The sequence below is a fragment of the Aotus nancymaae genome, unplaced genomic scaffold (assembly GCF_030222135.1).
Source record: "Aotus nancymaae isolate 86718 unplaced genomic scaffold, 86718_ANA_hifiasm-v0.15.2.pri h1tg000032l_1, whole genome shotgun sequence".
Taxonomy (NCBI): domain Eukaryota; kingdom Metazoa; phylum Chordata; class Mammalia; order Primates; family Aotidae; genus Aotus; species Aotus nancymaae.
The window spans coordinates 428,083-448,384 of NW_026988446.1; the positions used below are offsets into that span (position 1 = coordinate 428,083).

Here is a 20,302-nt window from a genome sequence, read left to right on the forward strand (position 1 = left end):
ATGCAGGTAACACTTAGCTGTACCTAGCCTATTATTACTTGTTCCTGACATGTTCATATATTTATATTATATGCTCAACTTCTGTTAGGATTTGAGTTAGAACTATTTGCCTGCCCTTTGCCCAAAACAACATCTACCTGACGCAGTAAATACAGTAGTTGTTGATTGGATAATCACTGAATGAATGAGACCTTTTGCATTAAGTAATGTATATTATTCCAAAGCTTATTATTTATTATGTGTGTATATAACCAGTTACTTAATTAATACATGTTTATTTCCTTTCATTTATTCAGAATTTGTTATCTTTCAGACTTAACAGAGAAACAGCAAAAGAGAAAAAAGAAAAGCAAATGGGAATTATAAACCATGGTTGGGATGAGATTTATTTTCAACCACTGTGGATAACTTTGTGGTTGTTTCTTTTGCACTAAATATCACTATAGCCCCAATAATTTTGAATATTCTTTGACTGTCCCCTCTATGACTTGGAAAGAAAATGACAAATGAGACCACTGTGACTGAATTTATTCTCAAGGGCTTCTCAGACATGCCTGAAATGACTCTTATAAGCACTGCATTCTTCCTTTTCATCTACCTTTTTGCCCTGCTGGGGAACATGTCCATCATCCTAGCTGTGGCCAGAAGCATCCGCCTCCATACTCCCATGTACTTCTTCCTGCAGAACCTGTCCTTCTTGGACATGTGCTACACCTCAGTCACTGTCCCAAAGGCACTTATCAATTCACTCATGGGCTTCAAAGTAATTTCCTTTTGGGAATGTGTGGCTCAGCTCTTTATATTTGTAATGCTGTGTGCCTCTGAGTGCTTTCTACTCACATCCATGGCATATGACCGTTGTTTAGCCATCTATAAGCCTCTTATCTATGGTTTCATTATGAGCAGAAAGCTGTGTACAGAGCTTGTCATTGTGGCCTGGTTGAGTGGTGCTCTCTATGCCATCTTTCACACTATCAACACCTTCTCCCTCCTGTTCTGTGGGCCCAATGTCATTGACCATTTCTTCTGTGACAGCACTCCCATTATGAGACTCTCCTGCAGTGACTCCCACATCAATGAAGAAGTTGGATTTGCAGTAGGTGGGTGTATCATTCTCAGTGCTTTTGCCCTCACTATAATCTCCTATGTTCTCATCATCTCTACCATTGCTGAAATCCACTCTGCTGGTGGCCGTCAAAAGGCTTTCTCCACCTGCTCCTCTCACCTTGTCACTGTCATTTTGTTTTATGTCACAGGGAGCTTTGCTTACCTCACACCTGCTTCCCACTACTCTCCCACTCAAGGACGGTTAGTGTCTGTGTTTTACTCCATCCTCACACCCAGCCTAAATCCCATTGTCTACAGTCTGAGAAACACAGACATGCAGACGGCCCTGAAAAAGCTATTTTTTTATCCGAGTAAACATGTTTTCTTATATTGACTATATTGCTCTGAACATTTTCCCCACACTGTCTTTGTGCTTGTTTAGGCAACTTACTCTTTTGCAGAAAAAGATAACAGATCTCACACTTGATAAAACTGCAAATTAAGAAAAGAATAATTTCCGAGGCCTCTGTTCTGTTCTATTGGTCTATATAACTGTTTTGGTACCAGTACCATGCTGTTTTGGTTACTGTAGCCTTGTAGTATGGTTTGAAGTTAGGTAGAGAGATGCCTCCAGCTTTGTTCTTTTTGCATGGGATTGTCTTGGCTATATGGACCCTTTTTTGATTCCGTATAAAATTTAAGGTAGTTTATATCTAATTCTGTGAAGAAAGTTAATGGTAGTTTGATGAGAATAGCATTGAATCTATACATTACTTTGGTCAGTATGGCCATTTTCATGATACTGATTCTTCCTATCTATGAGGATGAAATTTTTTTCCATTTGTTTGTGTCCTCTTTTACTTTCTTGAGCAGTGGTTTGTAGTTTTCCTTGAAGAGCTCCTTCACATCCCTTGTAAGTTGTATTCCTAGGTATTTTATTCTCTTTTTAGCAATTTTGAATGGGAGTTCCCTCATGATTTGGCTCTCTGTGTGTCATTATTGGCATATAGGAATGCCTGACAAAAATAAGCAATGGAGAAAGAATTCCCTATTTAATAAATGGTCTTGGAAAAACTGGCTAGCTATATGCAGAAAGCTGAAACTGGACTCCTTCCTTACACCTTATACAAAAATTAATTCAAGATTATTAAAGACTCAAACATAAGATCTAAAACCACAAAAGCCCTAGAAGAAACCTAGGCAATATCATTCAGGACATAGGCATGGGCAAAGACTACATGACTAAAACACCAAAAACAATGGCAACAGAAGCCAAAATTGACAAATGGGATCTAATTAAACTAAAGAGCTTATGCAGAGCAAAAGAAACTATCATCAGAGTGAACAGGCAACCTACAGAATGGGAGAACATTTTTGCAATCTATTCATCTGACAAAGGACTAATATCCAGAATCTAAAAGGAACTTAAACAAATTTACAAGAAAAAACAAATGACTCCGTCAAAAAGTGGACAAAGGATATGAACAGACACTTCTCAAAAGAAGACATTTATATTGCCAACAAACACATGAAAAAAAGTTTATCACTGGTCATTAGAGAAATGCAAATCAAAACCACAATGACATACCATCTCATGCCAGTTAGAATGGTGATCATTAAAAAGTCAGGAAACAACAAATGCTGGAGAGGATGTGGAGAAATAGGAACTCTTTTACACTGCTGGTGGGAGTGTAAATTAGTTCAACCACTGTTGGTGGGAGTGCAAATTGTGGAAGATAGTGTGGCAAGTCCTCAAGGATCTAGAACCAGTAATACCATTTGACCCAGCAATCCCATTACTGGGTATATACCCAAAGGATTATAAATCATTCTACTTTAAACACATGCATACCTGTTTATTGCAGCACCATTCACAATAGCAAAGACTTGGAATCAACCCAAATGCCTAACAATGATAGACTGGATAAAGAAAATGTGGCACATATATACCATGAAATACTATGTGATGGGCAGATCATGAGGTCAAAAGATCGAGACCATCCTTGCTAACATGGTGAAACCCCATCTCTACTAAAAAAAAAAAATACAAAACTTAGCTGGGTGCAGTGGCTTGTGACTGTAGTCCCAGCTACTGGGGAGTCTGAGGCAGGAGAATCACTTGAACCTGGGAGGCAGAGGTTGCAGTGAGCTGAGATCAGGCCACTGGACTCCAGCCTGGTGACATAGGGAGACTGTCTCAAAAAAAAAAAAAAAAAAAAAGGATGAATTCATGTCCTTTGCAGGGACATGAATAAAGCTGGAAACCATCATTCTCAGCAAACTAACACAGGAACAGAAAACCAAACACTGCATGTTCTCATTCATGAGTGGGAGTTGAACAATGAGAACACATGGGCACAGAAAGGGGAATATCATACACCGGAGCCTGTCAGGGGTAGGGGGCTAGGGGAGGGATAGCATTAGGAGACATACCTAACGTAGATGATGGGTTGATGAGCGCAGCAAACCACCACGACATGTGTATACCTATGTAACAAACCTGCACGTTCTGCACATGTATCCCAGAACTTAAAGTAAAATAAAAATTAAAAAATAAATAAATAAAAATAAGAGTAAAAAAAGAGAAGACTATCTGCCATTAAATTTATTTAGTCAATTGTATACATTTTAATAACTTCTACCCTATGTCTAGTTTTATCTGATATGTGGGGCTAAAATGGGGAGTAACACTTAGTGATGTTTTCATCAGTTTGCATTTTTCCTGTCAACTCAAGAGGAGGTGAGAGAACAAACAGTGTTTATCTTTTTAGCCTATTATCCCACTACTTCTGTACAGATGGTAGGGGAAGGAGTCTATGTATTGCTTGCAAAGAGCTGCATGCAGAGGGTGGTAGGGCATTTATTTTCTGATGGCAAGCACCTGGGTAAATAGATTCAGGGTCACTTATCACCTGATAATGAATTACTGGTAAGAGGTCAAAGGGATGTCTTCATCTTTTAAAGATATAATTAGTACCCACAACCAGCATAAATATTTGTGTTGGCTATCCACTGGATATACAAAAGTGTTTCTGAATAAGCCAACTTGACAGGATGAATTTATGGGGAAGATGTTTAACATGTATATATGGGAATGAGAGAACTATAATATTCTGAAGCATTTGAAATTAGATAAGTATTACCAATGTTTGTCTTGACAAATTTTTGTCTCTCATAAGTACAGTAAATAAATCTTATATTTCATTGGTTCTTTGTATTTATCAAGATGATTGACTTCATATATATGTGTTATGTAAAATTTCGGAGTTGCAGAAATAAGATCTATGTTTGTTTCTTTGCTTGTGAAAGAACACACATATATACACACACATAAATATCAATATATAGACTTATGGGTATACAGTATGTGCCCAACATATTGCATCTTAGAGGGACTGGACACAAGGACTGTTTATCTTAAAATAAAAATTATGAGGGTAATTAGACCTAACAGACATATAGAGAACACTCCACCAAGAACAACAAAATGCACATTTTTCTCAAGTGCAAATGGAACATTCTTCAGGATGGACCACATATTAGGCCATGAAAAGTACTAATAAATTAAAAAAAAAATTATATAAAATATTTTCAATTACAATGGAATGCAACTAGAAATTAATAGAAGAAAAACTAAATCACAAATATAAATAAATAACATGCTTTAAAAAATAGATTGAAGAAATCAGTAGATAAATTCAAAAATATCCTGAGCTAAATTAAAATGAAAATACAGCATACCAAAACTTATAGAAAAAGAAACTGAGCTATGAGGGAAATATATGTAAATGCTTCCATTAAAAATCTAAATAAATATACTGCAAATGCTTATATTAAAAAAAGAACAAAGATCTCAACCTAAAAACTTAATTTATACCTTAAGAAACTACAAAACGAACAAACTAAATATAAAGTTAGCAGAAAGAAGGAAATCAATATTGAAGAGAAACAAAATAGAGTACAGAAAAACAATGGAGAAAATTAAAACACGAATTGGGTATTTGAGATGATAAGTAAAATTTTTAAAAAGTTAACTAGATTAAAAAAGAAAAAAATATTTAAATGACTAAAACAAATAAAAGCAAGAACACTAAGACTAACTTAGTCTTAAAAAAAATTATAAGAATACTATGAACAAATTAAATTACTTAAGTGAAAAGAATGAATTCCTAGAAACAAATACTTCAAATAGCAACATGAGTTATAAAGAAATAGAAAATCTGAACAGAACTTTAACAAGTTGAACCAGGAATCAAAACTCTCCCACTAAAGAAAAGCCCAGGGTGAGATGGCTTTACTGTTGATTTCTACCATTTAAAAAAGAATTAATATTAATTATCCTCAAATCCCCCCAATAAATTATTAGAGATAAAGGAACACATCCAAATTCATTCTATGAAGCCATTAGCCAGAAAAAAAAGCCAGACAAAGACACTACAACAAGAGAAAACTACAGACTAATAGTCCCTGATGAATATTAGTGCAAAAGGTCTTGATAAATACTATCAAGCAGAATTCAGCAGCATATTCAAATGAATATATTCTATGATCAAGTGGAATTTATTCTTAGAACGCAAGCATGATTCAACATACTAGTCAATCCACATCAACAAAATGAAAGGAAAAAACACATAATCACTTCAATTGATACAGAAAAAGCATTTGAAGAAATTCAACACCAATTCATGATTAAAAAAACTTAACACACTAGGGAAAAAAGAAAACTACTCCAATATAATAAAGGTCATATATGACAAACTGCCAGCCAACAACATACTCAATGGTTAAAGACTAAAATATTTTTCTCTAAGATCAGGAAAATAAGTAGGGTACTCACCTTCACCACTTCTACCTAAAAAAATTTTGGGAGCCTTAGTCACAGCAATTAGAGTAGAAAAAGAAAATAAAGGCATCTAAATTAGCAAGGAAGAAGTAAAGTTATCACAGAAAAAGATGGAGAAAGAAACAAAAGAACTACAAAAAGCCACAAAAGTGAATAAAATAAGAATAGTAAGTGCTTATTTATCAAAATTTAATTTAATTTAAATGAATTAAGTTCTCCAATCAAAAGACAAAGTGTAAGTCAATTGAAAAAAAGACAAGACTAGGCAAGATAGCTCAAGACTGTAATCCCAGCACTTTAGGAGGCCAAGGTGGGTGGATCACCCTGAGATCAGGAGTTTCAGACCAATCTGGCCAACATGGTGAAATCTTGTCTCTACTAAAATACAAAAATTAGCTGAACACTTCCTGAGACTAGGAAAATGACAAGGACCCCTACTCTCATCCCTTTTATTCCACACAGTACTGGAAATCCTACTGGGGCAAAAAGAAGTTAGACACCTTCAAGTTTAAAAGGAAGAGATAAAATACTCTTGTTCAAATTTATGATATTAGCTATTTGTTTATTTACTTATTTTTATGAAAGGGGGGGGTCTCAGTCTATTGTCCAGGATGGAGTGCAGTGGTGTGATCAGAATTCACTGCAGCCTTGAACTCCTGGGCTCAAGCAGTCCTCCCACCCCAGCTTCCCAAGGAGCTGGGATTACAGGTGCAAGCCACCTTGTCCGGCTACTTTGTTTTTTGTAGACACAGGGTCTAGAACTTTTGGTCTCAAGCGATCCTCCCACTTCGGGGTCTTTCCAAAGGGCTGTGATTATAAACATGAGCCACAGTGCCCATTCTTTGGTTTTAAATTTAAAACAACAAATAAAAAACTTTTTATCTGGCCTGTAGTTGTTTTGTCTTGTGATATATTCGTCTGGCTGTGTTATCAGGATGATGCTGGCCTTGTAAAATGAATTTGGAAATATTTCCTCAACTTTAGTTTCTTGAAAGAGTTTAAGAAGGATTGGGACGGCGAGAGGGGCATGGAGGAGGAAGAGGTGGCAGCTACAGCTGTCTTGCAATAAAGCCAGGGTTGCCCTGCACCCGCTGCCAAAAGGCGGTGTTCCCTGCATTCTCTGCTGCCTGGGACAGCCGGCTGGGGCTCTCCGGGCTCCCCCTCGCCCGCTGGCTTTCTCCTGCTCACCTGAGTCCCCGCCACCAGCAGAGGCTCTCTGGGCTCCAGGACCCGGCAGGCCCAAGGAGTCTGTGCCCCCGCATGCGCTGTCTCTGCAGAGTCCAAGGTTCTGAAAGGCACTTCGTGAAGACCACGAGGAAGAAGGAAGAGTGTGTCGTGCTTCCATCTAGCAGTTCCAGAAGAAAGAATTCTTTAAATTACAGTTTGTAATTGAAATGTAGCTTTCACTGAAAATGTCTTGTTTGTTATCTTTAACTGCCATACAAATGTAGAACCATCTTTTAGGTTTACTCATTTTCTTATGCTCAGGGAATATGTTAATTTAAAATAATGCATGAGCCACTTGCTTTTGAAGTGTTTTGGTAGTTCTATTATTAAGAAATAATTAAATACTGTGCTTTTTAGAGCTTTGGAGAATTGGGAAGGGGATGGGCAGTGGAATCTATCCTGGATTGGACCGGTCTATATAGTACTGGCTACCAAGGTCCTGTCAGGGTTTCTGTGCATGTAGTGTGGTTAAAAAGTATCATTTGGGGGTGAAAATCAAAGAGCTGGTTTAACAATGTTGAATACATTTAGGTGTCACAGTCTTTTTCTTCCCTGTCCTAAAGTAGTTCTTTTTGCCTAACTCTCAAACTGTTGGGCGGTACATTTCTTTAGGACCAAATAAAACATAATTTAGGGTCACTAAAATATGTGGCTGACTCTGGTTCAGTATTCCCTTAGATCTTAGATAACTGTATATTCTCTGTACAGTTATAGGAATTAAAACATTAAAGTAAACTAAATTGAGATCAGACCTATAAAATCAAGGGAAATACAAGTTGAATTCCATTAATACTGTAAATTGCTTGCTATTAAAAAAGCTAAACAGGCCAGCTCGCCTACTAGTCAATGCACTGTTCTGACACTTTCCTCTAACATGTACAAATGGTAGGATGAAGGCATAACTAGAGGAGGTTATTAAGGGTGGTATTCATGTGTCTTTGCTGTCTCTGTCTCGTGTTAGTTTGGTTAAAAATCTTTTGTATGGGTGAATGGTGGTATACAGTGTGGGATAGTATCATAATGAGATGATTTATGAATCACAAAATATTACAAGATAGTATGAACCATAATACATCAAGATGACAACACAAGATATATATGTGTATATATAGTTTATATGTTATATATGTATTTAGATATATTTCTAGACTATACATGGAGAATCTACAGCTATATATATTAAATGTATACCCACATATATTATGACCCCTTATTTCTGTATACATACACAGTATAAATATGAACACATAATCCTCAATTTTATTAGATAATTACAGAGAAACACACCTATGGACAAGTCCATCCAAATGCATAACACACACAACATAAATTCTGTGTCAGAGCTGCAATCTATTAGAGTTATCAGCACAAAGAAAGAAGATAATTGATACACATGCATTGGAAACAGGGATTACTGTCTTGCAGTTATAAAACAAGATACTAACAACATATAAAAATGCATAACAGGCCTTGCGTGGTGGCTCATGCCTATAATCCCAACACTTCGGGAAGTGGAGGAGATGGGTGGATCATCTGAGGTCAGGAGTTCGAGACCAGCCTGGCCAACATGGTGAAACCCCATCTCTACTAAAAATACAAAAATTAGCTGGATGTGATGGTGTGTACCTGTAATCCCAGCCACTGAGGAGGCTGAGGCAGAAGAATCGCTTGAACCCAGGAGGCAGAGGTTACAGTGAGCTGAGATTGCACCACTGCACTCTAGCCTGGGCAACAAAGCAAGATTCTGTCTCAAAAAAAAAGAAAAAACTAACAGAAATTGACACTGCTTGACTCCTATCAGGTAGAAAGTAGATTTTACCCTCAATACACCAAAACTCCTTATGGAATTATTAATTGTATAATGGAGTATACATTTGCTTGTATAATTTTTGTGTTATGCAATACATATTTGCATATATATTGGTGTTTGTATGTATAACATATATACTTATGTATAGTACATGTACATTTATATATACATAAATTTATTTTATATAAACCAAAAACAATAATAAAACCATAAAAACTTATAAATAGATGTTGATGCCTATTTTTAGAGCTAGATATAAAAATTTTTATTCTAGCATTGTCCCCAATCAGTGTGTATATGGGAAAATGATTTTCTACACTATTCCCTAATTTAAACAAAATGGAAACAGTACAAAAACAACCAAAAACCACTATAAAATACATCATAGCTACCATTCAAAAAGAATGAGTAAAAGAAATAATTATTTTATTATTTTATTCAACCCAAGTTTTTGGTCAAAAGATTAACTGTGGTCAATTTACTTATATCTCTATCTTCTTTATTTATCAAAATAATAATATAAAATTTTTGACATTTTCTCTATTTTGTGGTAATATTTTATAAACTAATTGCTTTTCTACTTTGATTGTTGAAATATTAACTTCAAATCAGACAAACAACAAAAGCTCTTCAGAGGAACTAGCAATATGTATTAAACATTCTACCCAGAGCACTCTTAATCTCCCTGTTTCTGAGACTAAAGATGATAGGGTTAATGAAGGGGGGCACCATGGTATAAAACATGGCTGTGAGGAGGCTTTGAAGGTTGTATGCATGTGAAACAGGGCTCAAACAAGCAAACAATGAAGAAAGTACAAATAGAATAAAAGTAGCTATCTGTGGGGAACAGGTTGACAGGGCTTTGTTCCTGGCTTCCAAAGAACACATTTGGAGTACGGCTGAAAAAATATTAACATATGAGATGAATAAGATGACAGAACAAAGTAGAACAATGCAAGCACTCACAGAAAGGGCCACAAATTCAGAAAACTGCACAGCCTGGGATGAGATGCTCATGACTTGAGGTACATCACAGAAATATTGATGGATCACATTAGATTCCGTGAAAGGAAGCCTGAATATGTTTCCTGTGTGGATAGCAGAATAGACCAATCCACTGACCCACGAGCCACCTGCTGCCTGAATGCATAGACGCCAAGTCATGGTGAGCCCATAGTGTAGAGGATGGCAAATGGCAACATAGCGATCATAGGACATGACCACAAGGAAAAATAACTCAGTGGATCCAAAGAAGATAAATAGGAAAGCTTGAGTGGCACATGCTGGAAGAGAAATCCATTTTCTGCCTGTCAGAGAATTCACTATTGATTTGGGAACAGTAACTGAAATGTAACCCAAATCTATGAGGGATAAATTGCCTATAAAGAAATACATTGGGAAGTGAAGTCGTGGGTCTATAACAATGACAGCAATGGTCAAAAGATTTCCAGCCAGGGCTCCCACATAAATCACTAGGAACAATAGACCTTGTAAGACTTGAAGCTCCTGGGAGCTTGAGACATCCATAAGAATAAATTCTGTGAAGACGGTGAGGTTGTCCATGCCTGCTAATTTTAATGCTGTGGTAATCTGTAGTCAATGAATAAAGTGATAAGAGGAAATTACAAACAAAATGGAGAAAGTGCAGAGCTATCCTCATATGAAATAAAAATTGTAATAATTAGTTTATTGAATTTAAAAATATATAGCTCATATAAATACGTTATTTAATTTCATGTTTTTATGGAGTGATAAAGACATCAAGATATGGGAAAACACAAAAATGCTAACAACATTAAATAATGTCCAAATATCTTAGAAAATGAAGAGTTTTGCCCAATGGGATGTTAAAAATACAACTATATTATAAAGGAATGAGCACCAACATAAATAAGAGATACCCGAGAACATGAGGTCTCTATGCACACCAGTATTGCTCACAAAGACACACGTATAAAGCCCAATACCATTACTCTTCAGTTCTCCTCACTGAGCAGAGAATTCTTTCTCACAGACACTGTCGAATTTGTACCTCCGATAAGCATTGAATGAACTAGTAATTACAGTCTCCTGAAAAGCTGAAGACCCGTCAATGACTTGTTTCCATAGGTTTTTTTTTTTTTGCCAATCCATTGAGATTAATTAGATTAATAATAGTCTATGTTAAGCTTAGGATAGGAATTTGTAAAATTTGAGTGAGCACAGTTTTTCCGTAATGGTTTCTGGGTCATAGGTGTTTCAACGATTAAATAAATCTATCTGAAAATGTGTGCAAATAAGCTAAAATAAGAAATAAGTAAAACTGAATCAATGTGCTTAACTCTCATATCTAAACTAAATTAACCAATAGTGTCTGAAATAGGCTCAAAGACACCAACATAAATGCTAACTTATATAATAATTTTGAACAATGCTAGCCAAAAATGAAACAGGAAAATGACTATTAGGTCACAACTTAAGCTCCTAATCAAAAGCTTAGAGCAGTCCCTGATCTTCAGCTACTGCTGAAATGCTTTAATGGCACATAGTCAGACAAAATTTTGAAATGGTCCTGATGGTTCTCACAAATAAATAAAAAGAAAATCCTTAGGATAAATTCAGGAATAATAAATCTTGAAGTCCCACATCCCAGTGCTTCATTGGGCAAATATATAAAACAATTTATAAAATCATATGGGGGAGGAGGGGATCCAAGATGGCCGAGTAGGAGCAGCTCTGGATTGCAGCTCCCAGCGAGTGCGCAGAGGGTGAGTGGTCGCCGCCATTTCCAGACGGATTTTTATTGCCCACAGACCAGGAGATCCCCGGGCAGAGGATCGTCATGGGTCTCCAGTGCGGCTGTTTTGGCCAGCATGGCGGCTCTCTGCTCAAAAAACTCACACAGGTCCAGGCGCTGTTTCAGCTGGCGACTGGAGCACCTGGGACACAGAGTTGACTATTCAACTGATAAAAAGGAGACTGAAATAGGGAGCCAGGCCAGGAGTTTACCAGGTGAAAAAGTGCCATGAGTCTCCAGTGCGGCTGTTTCAGCCAGCGCAGCAGATCTCCACACAGAATCTCACACAAATCCAGGCACCTTTTCAACTGGTGACTGGAACGCCTGGGAGACAGAGTCGCCCATTCAACTGAAAAAAAGGGGACTGAAACAGGGAGCCAGGCCAGGAGATTCCCAGGTGAAAAAGCGCCACGAGCCCCTAGCGTGGCTGTTTCAACCGGAGCAGTGGGTCTCCACTCAAGAACTCACACAAATCCGAGCACCTTTTCAACTGGTGACTGGAATGCCTAGGAGATAGAGTCACCCGTTCAACTGAAAAAAAAAAAAAGGGGTCTGAGGCAGGGAGCCAGGTGATCAGGCACGGCTGGTCCCACCCCCACAAAGACCAGCAATCTGAAACGCTCTGGATTGAGAGTTTCACAGCAAGCACAGCTGAACCTGGGACGGTCCAGTTCTGTGGGGGAGGGGCGTCCACCATTAATGAGGCAGTTGACCACTACTGAGGCAGTTCACCACTATGGAGGTAGTCCGCCATTGCTGAGACGGTCCACCATTGCCAAGGCGGTCTACCACTGCTGAGGCGGTTCTAACTATACCCCTATAAACAGGACTGCAGGGAAGTTCACATGGCAGATGGGCAGAGTCCACGGCAGATGGGCAGAGTCCACGGCAGATGGGCAGATTCCACAGCAGATCAGCAACACCTCTGCAGGCAGACTGTGACTAGGCTGCTTCCTTGCCATGCAGGACATCCCTGAAAAAAGGCAGTAGCATGACAGAAACTTGTAAATAAAGCCCTACCTTCCCAGGACAGAGCACCTGGGAAAAAAAGGGCTGTTATGAGTTCTGCTGCAACAGACTTAAACATACCTGCCCAGTAGCTCTGAATGGAACAACGGAGCTCACAGCTCAGCATTTGAGCTCCTATAAAGGACAGACTGTCTCCTCAAGCAGCTCCCTGACATGTGTATATCCAAAGAGTCACCTCATAAAGGAGAGCTCAGACTGACATCTGGCAGGTATCCTTCTGGGACAAAGATAGCAGAAGAAGAAATTAGCAGCAACCCTTACTGTTCTACAGCCGCTGCAGGTGATCCCCAGGCAAGCAGGGTCTGGAGTGGACCTCCAGCAGTCCTACAGCAGAGGGGCCTGACTGTTAGAAGGAAAACTAAGAAACAGAAAGAAATAACTTCATCATCAACAAACAGGACGTCCACTCAGAGACCCTATCTGAAAGTCACCAACTACAAAGACCACAGGTAAATAAATCCACAAAGATGGGAAGAAACCAGAGCAAAAACGATGAAAACACCCAAAACCAGAACACCTCTCCTCCTCCAAGGGATCACAACTCCTCACCAGCAAGGAACAAAGCTGGATGGAGAATGAGTCTGATGAATTGACAGAAACAGGCTTCAGAAGGTGGGTAATAAGAAACTTCTGTGAGCTAAAAGAACATGTTGTAATCCAATGCAAAGAAACTAAGAACCTTGATAAAAGGTTTGATGAAATGCTAACGAGAATAAACAGCTTAGAGTGGAACATAAATGAATTGATGGAGCTGAAAAACACAACATGAGAACTTCGTGAAGCATACACAAGTTTCAATAGCCTTGTGTACTGAAATTGACCAAGCAGACGAAAGGATATCAGAGGTCAAAGATCAACTCAATGAAATAAAATGAGAAGGCAAGATTAGAGAAAAAAGTAAAAAGAAATGAACACAGAATCCAAGAAATATGGGATTACGTAAAAAGACCTAATCTACATTTGGTAGGTGTACCTGAATGTGATGGAGAGAATGAATCCAAGCTGGAAAACACTCTTCAGGATATTATCCAGGAAAACTTCCCCAACCTAGCAAGGCAGGCCAATATTTAAGTCCAGGAAATACAGAGAATGCTACAAAGATATTCCTCAAGAAGAGCAACCCCAAGGCATGTAATCGTCAGATTCACCAGGGTTGAAATGAAGGAGAAAATGCTAAGGACAGCCAGAGAGAAAGGTTGGATCACCCACAAACGGAAGCCTATCAGACTCACAGCAGACCCCTCAGCAGAAACCCTACAAGCCAGAAGAGTGGGGGCCAATATTCAACATCCTTAAAGAAAAGAACTTTCAACCTAGGATTTCATATCCAACCAAACTAAGCTTCATAAGCGAAGAAGAAATAAAATCCTTTATGAACAAACAATTGCGCAGAGATTTCATCACCACCGGGCCTGCCTTACAAGAACTCCTGAAAGAAGCACTAAACATAGAAAGGAATGACCAGTACCAGCCACTCCAAAAACATACCAAATGGTAAAGAGCATTGATACAATGAAGAAACTGCGTCAACTAATGGGCAAAACAACCAGCTAGCATCAAAATAGCAGGATCAAATTCACATATACAATAATAACCCTAAATGTAAATGGGCTAAATGCCACAATCAAAAGACACAGACTGGCAAATTGGATAAAAAGCCAAAATCCATCAGTGTGCTGTATCCAGGAAACCCATCTCACATGGAAGGATACACATAGGCTCAAAATAAAGGGATGGAGGAAGATTTACCAAACAAATGGAGAGCAAAAAAAAAGCAGGAGTTGCAATCCTACTCTCTGATAAAATAGACTTTAAACCAACAAAAATCAAAAGAGACAAAGAAGGACATTACATAACGGTAAAAGGATCAATGCAATGAGAAGAGCTAATGATCCTAAATATATACGCATCCAATACAGGGGCATCCAGATATATAAAGCAAGTTCTTAACGACCTACAAAGAGACTTAGACTCCCACACAATAATAGTGGAAGACTTTAACACTCCATTGTCAATATTAGACAGATCAACAAGACAGAAAATTAACAAGGACATCCAGGACTTGAACTGAGATCTGGCCCAAGCAAACCTCATATTATTGATGTATACAGAACTCTCCATCCCAAATCCACAGAATATACATTCTTCTCAGCACTGCATCACACCTACTCTAAAATTGGCCACGTAATTGGAAGTAAATCACTCCTCAGCAAATGCAAAAGAATGGAAATCATAACAGTCTCTCAGACCACAGTGCAATCAAGTTAGAACTCAGAACTCAGAAACTAACTCAGAACCGCACAGCTTCATGGAAACTGAACAACTGGCTCTTGAATGTTGACTGGATAAACAATGAAATGAAGGCAGAAATAGAGATGTTCTTCGAAACCAACGAGAACGAAAACACAACATACCAGAATCTCTGGGACACATTTAAAGCAGTGTCTAGAGGAAAATATATAGCAATAAATGCCCACATGAGAAGCAAGGCAAGATCTAAAATCAACACCCTATCATCAAAATTGAAAGAGCTAGAGGAGCAAGATCAAGAAAACTCAAAAGCTAGCAGAAGACAAGAAATATCTAAGATCAGAGCAGAACTGAAGGAGATAGAGACACAAAAAACCCTTCAAAAAATCAATTAAATCCTGGAGCTGGTTTTTTGAAAAGATCAACAAAATAGACCATTAGCCAGATTAATAAAAAACAAAAGAGAGAATAATCAAATACATGCAATAAAAAATGATAAAGGGGATATCACCACAGATTCTACAGAAATACAAACCACCATCAGAGATTACTACAACTAACTCTATGCACATAAACCAATAAACCTGGAAGAAATGGATAAATTCCTGGACACTTGCCTCCTCCCAAGCCTAAACCAGGAAGAAATCGAAACCCTGAATAGACCAATAACAAGGGCTGAAATTGAGGCAGCAATTAATAGCCTACCCACCAAAAAAAGCCCAGGTCCAGATGAGTTCACAGCCGAATTCTACCAGACATACAGAGAGGAGCTGGTACCACTCCTTCTGAAACTATTCCAAACAATCCAAAAAGAGGGAATCCTCCCCAAATCATTTTATGAGACCAATATCATCCTGATACCAAAACCCGGCAGAGACTCAACAAGAAAAGAAAACTTCAGGCCAATATCCATGATGAACTTTGATGCAAAAATCTTTAATAAAATACTGGCAAACTGAATCCAACAGCATATCAAAAAGGTTGTCCATCACAATCAAATAGGCTTCATCCCCTATCAAGCTGCCAATGACCTTCACAGAACTGGAAAAAACTACCTTAAACTTCATATGGAACCAAAAGAGAGCCCGCATAGCCAAGTCAATTCTAAGTGAAAAGAACAAAGTTGGAGGCATCACGCTACCTGACTTCAAACTATACTACAAGACTATAGTAATCAAGACAGCATGGTACTGGTACCAAAACAGAGCTATAGACCAATGGAACAGAACAGAGGCCTCAGAGGCAATGCCACACATCTATAATCATCTGATCTTTGACAAACCTGACAAAAACAAGCAATGGGAAAAGGATTCTCTGTTTAATAAACGATGTTTGAAAACCTGTAAAATTTTTTGAGAAAAATTACAATGAGCCATGAATTAGTTGAGGAGAAATTAAAAGCCAGCCATATGGAGCCATCTAATAGCCCTTGGAATTCGCCTATTCTTGTCATTCCCAAAAGGTCTGGTACATGGAGACTTTTGTGTGACTTAGGGCTATCAATGCTAATTTGCAACCTATGGGACCCCTTCAACAGGGGCTCCCTTCCCCGGTGATGATTCCTTGAGACTGGCCTATAGTCATTATCAACTTAAAAGACTGCTTTTATACTATTCCCCTTGCAGAACAAGACAAAGAAACATTTGTTTTTATGATACCAGCTATCAATAATGAAAGGCCAGCTTGCCAATTTTCACTGCAAAGTACTTCCTCAAGGAATGCTGAACAGTCCTATCATGTATCAGTATCATGTAAATCAAGCTTTGCTCTCCAGCAGAATAGAATTTCTTAATTGTAGGATAATTCATTTTATGGATGATATTTTACTAGCAGCCCCAACGAAGCCATTACTTTTAAGTTTATATGCCTCTGTCCAAAGGAATACACAGTTAAGAGGTTTAATTACAGCACCTGAAAAAGAACAAATGTCCTCTCCTTGGAAATATCTTGGATACATACTAACTTCCTGATCATTAAGGCCTCAAAAGCTTAAATTAAATACTAGCAACTTACACACCTTAAATGATTATCAAAAATTACTGGGCCATATAAACTGGCCTTTCCCCACCTTTGGCATAACTACTGATAAATTACAGAATCTGTTTTCTGTCCTAATGAGCAATACAGCCCTAGACTCTCCCAAGTATTTAACTCCTGCAGCAAAAAGGGAAATTGAAGAAATATAGCAAGCTATTTCTCCAAGGCAACTAGATCACATAAACCCACTATTAAGTCCAATTATTTGGTTTTCCTACTAAACATTCCCCAACAGGATTAATAGGACAAATGGCCCCAGGACTGTGCTTCCTAGAATGGGATTTTGCTCACATACCAGGACTAAAACACTATCTCCCAATATCCAGCTAGTTAGTAAAGTCATCTATATGGGCCACAGACAATGTGATCTGTTGCTGGTTATGACCCTGATGTCCTAAGAATTCCCTTGAGTAAAAAGCAATTTGAAGCAGTCTTGCCTCTATCTCTACACCTTCAAATAGCAGTCTCTGATTATGCAGAGAACATATAGAACATACCTTTCCTGCTGACAAATTATTTCAGTTCTTATCTCGTACTCCTGTAGTTTTGCCTACAAAAGTAGTTCACTCCCCCATACCTAACGCTTTAACACTTTTTACTGATGGCTCTGGTGAAAATGGAAAAGCAGCTATCTGGTGAGAACCGCATAACTCTCTCACTCATTCTGGATTTACTAGCACTCAGAGAACTGAGGTTGGAGCCCTAATATTGGCCCTGGAAACCTTTACCACTCAGTCCATCAATATTGTTAGTGACTCTGCTTACTCTGTTTATTTATTGCAGAACCTTGAAACAGCCCTCATTAAGTCCACTCTTGAGCCTACTTTTTGAAGAAAAAGTGTGTACTTTTTCTTCAACTTCAGCAATTGCTGGATCAACGTACACATCCTATTTTTATTACACGTATTTGGGCCCACAGCTCACTGCTTGGCCCACTAGTTTATGGCAATGATTAAACAGACCTGCAAGTTATGACATCACTGCTTGACCAAGCCACCCAATTGCATCAATTTTCCACCAAAATTGGAGAAACCTAACTTAACAATTTCAACTTACCCAAAGACTAGTTAAACAAATTATCCTGCAATGCCCAGATTGTCAGCTCACAGGCATGTCTCCTCCTTCAACAGGTGTTAACCCTAGAGGACTTGAATCTAATCAGTTATGGCAAACAGATATTACACACGTCCTTGAATTTGGAACACTAAGGTATGTACATGTATTCATTGATACCAATTCCTACCTAATTAGTGCACATGCTCTTCTTGGAGAGTCTGCCTGATATGTCATTAAACATTTTCTCCTAACTTTTGAGTTTATGGGGTGACCCACAAAAATTAAAACTGATAATGGCCTGGCTTATGCCAGCTCACAATTTCAACAATTTTGTCACATATGGAACATCCGACATTCCACAGGTATCCCTTACATCCCCCAAGGACAGGCCATAGTATAACATGTACACTTCACCCTTAAAAATAAGCTCAAAAGACAAAAAAAGAGGAATATGAGTAAGGGCCTTGCAACACTACTAGCACAAGCCTTATTTACCCTTAATTTCTTAAATTTAAATGATAAATTTCAATCAGCAGTAAAAAAGTACTTTGCTAAAACCTCTCAAAACATAAAACCTGCAGTTTTATGAAAAGATGTAAATAGTAATGTATGGTGTGATCCAAATGATTTGCTAATGTGGGAAAGAGGGTACACTTGTGTTCACACCCCTCAGGTCTTCTTTGGATTCCAGCACAAGGCATCAAATCTAACCATGGGAAGGCTAGGACCCAACCCGGTACCAATTATAAGGGAAATTACCCTTCAGGACCCGCAGCCCTGGACAATGTGGCTTCCTCAGACTACACAAGCTCCAAACATCACCTGAGGGATGCTGAAGAAGACAACTCAGGAGGCTGAGCAAATCCTGCTCCAGACACAGATACCATTCACTCCAGATAATTTGTTCCTTGCTATGCTTTCTGTTGTAAACTGCAACTCTCGTAGGGTATTAACCTTTCTTATCTCTCACTCTGCCTGCAACCCGCACCTGCTACACTCTGTTGGGCCCATCTTCTGGATCTGCCTTTCTTCTACCCCATTATCTGCGCAGACACCCCATTCCCAGCTTCTAATAACATAACTGCTTGGCTAGGAAGGATTGACATACCCTGAGTGGGGCCACTCATTAATGGCACACACTGGACTGAGGTGCCTGGTAACGCTACATGTCACTACTTGATTGGAAAAGAATGTTACTGATTATACTCATGTTTGTCTTATGTTATTTACTAATCCTAGGATGCAAAGCCAGAGCATGACTTATAACCACTGCGCCTGACAAACCTGTTGCTGCACACATCTGGACTCTTCAATCAAGAAAACCTAATGCAAAAAACAGAAAAGGGGGAGATATAGGAGATCGGTCAGGGTGGGTGAGAAAAATTATAGCAAAGAAGCAAATCTTCTTGGAAGGCTGGGAGTTTTTGCAAAAGCTTTGGGAGAGAATTATAGTTGAAGGCAGCTAAATCCTCTTACCTTAAGCTTAAGGGCAAAGGACAGATAACAAGGAAGTGCAAAGAAATTTATCTAGATAAGTTTGTTTACCTATTTCTCTGGAAACCAATCTTTGATCATCCACAGGCAGGACGTCCCCCAACAATGTTAATTACCCACAAATTGTGTTTGCTCCAGGCCTCTGCCATTAAATCTGTACTAAAATAAATACAAAGTGTCTTCGGCTTATTGGGGCTGCAGTCTCATCAGTGGTGCTAACCTATGCAGTCCCCTAGCTGCGCTCTCAGGCAAAATACCCGCGTCTGCATACTTCTTTCATCCGTTGCTTGGCCAGAGTCTGCGGGATAGATTCAGCATATAAGAAACTCAAATAGTTCAACAGCAAAAAAGCAAAAAATATCAAAAATGAGTAAAGGACCTGAACTGACATTTCTCAAAAGAAGACATACAAATGCCAACAGGTGTATAAAAATGTTAAAATTATTTTCCTATTTGATTCTAATTAAAAGTACTTGTATATTTCAAGTGATAGAAAAGATTTCAATATATAATGCCTATAAGTTGATTTTTTGATCCAGATTTTTATACACTACTTCATAATATTTAAATGAGAATATCCTGATTTTAGCAGTTAACACAGTGGACTGAGGTGCCTGGTAACACTACATATCACTACTTGATTGGAAGAGAATGTTATGATTATACTCATGTTTGTCTTGAATTGCTTAACTGTTACTGCCAATGCCAGGCTTATTAAATCATATAGATGCCA

At 38.4% G+C, this 20,302-nt stretch overlaps 1 protein-coding gene across 1 annotated transcript; it reads left to right on the plus strand.

Annotated features, from left to right (window-relative positions):
- Positions 1 to 619: 619 nt before the first annotated feature.
- Positions 620 to 1,441, plus strand: LOC135277709 (olfactory receptor 8U3-like). The gene has a single exon (XM_064383701.1). It carries the CDS (start codon positions 620 to 622, stop codon positions 1,439 to 1,441), a length of 822 nt encoding a protein of 273 aa, XP_064239771.1.
- The last annotated feature ends 18,861 nt before the right edge of the window (positions 1,442 to 20,302 follow it).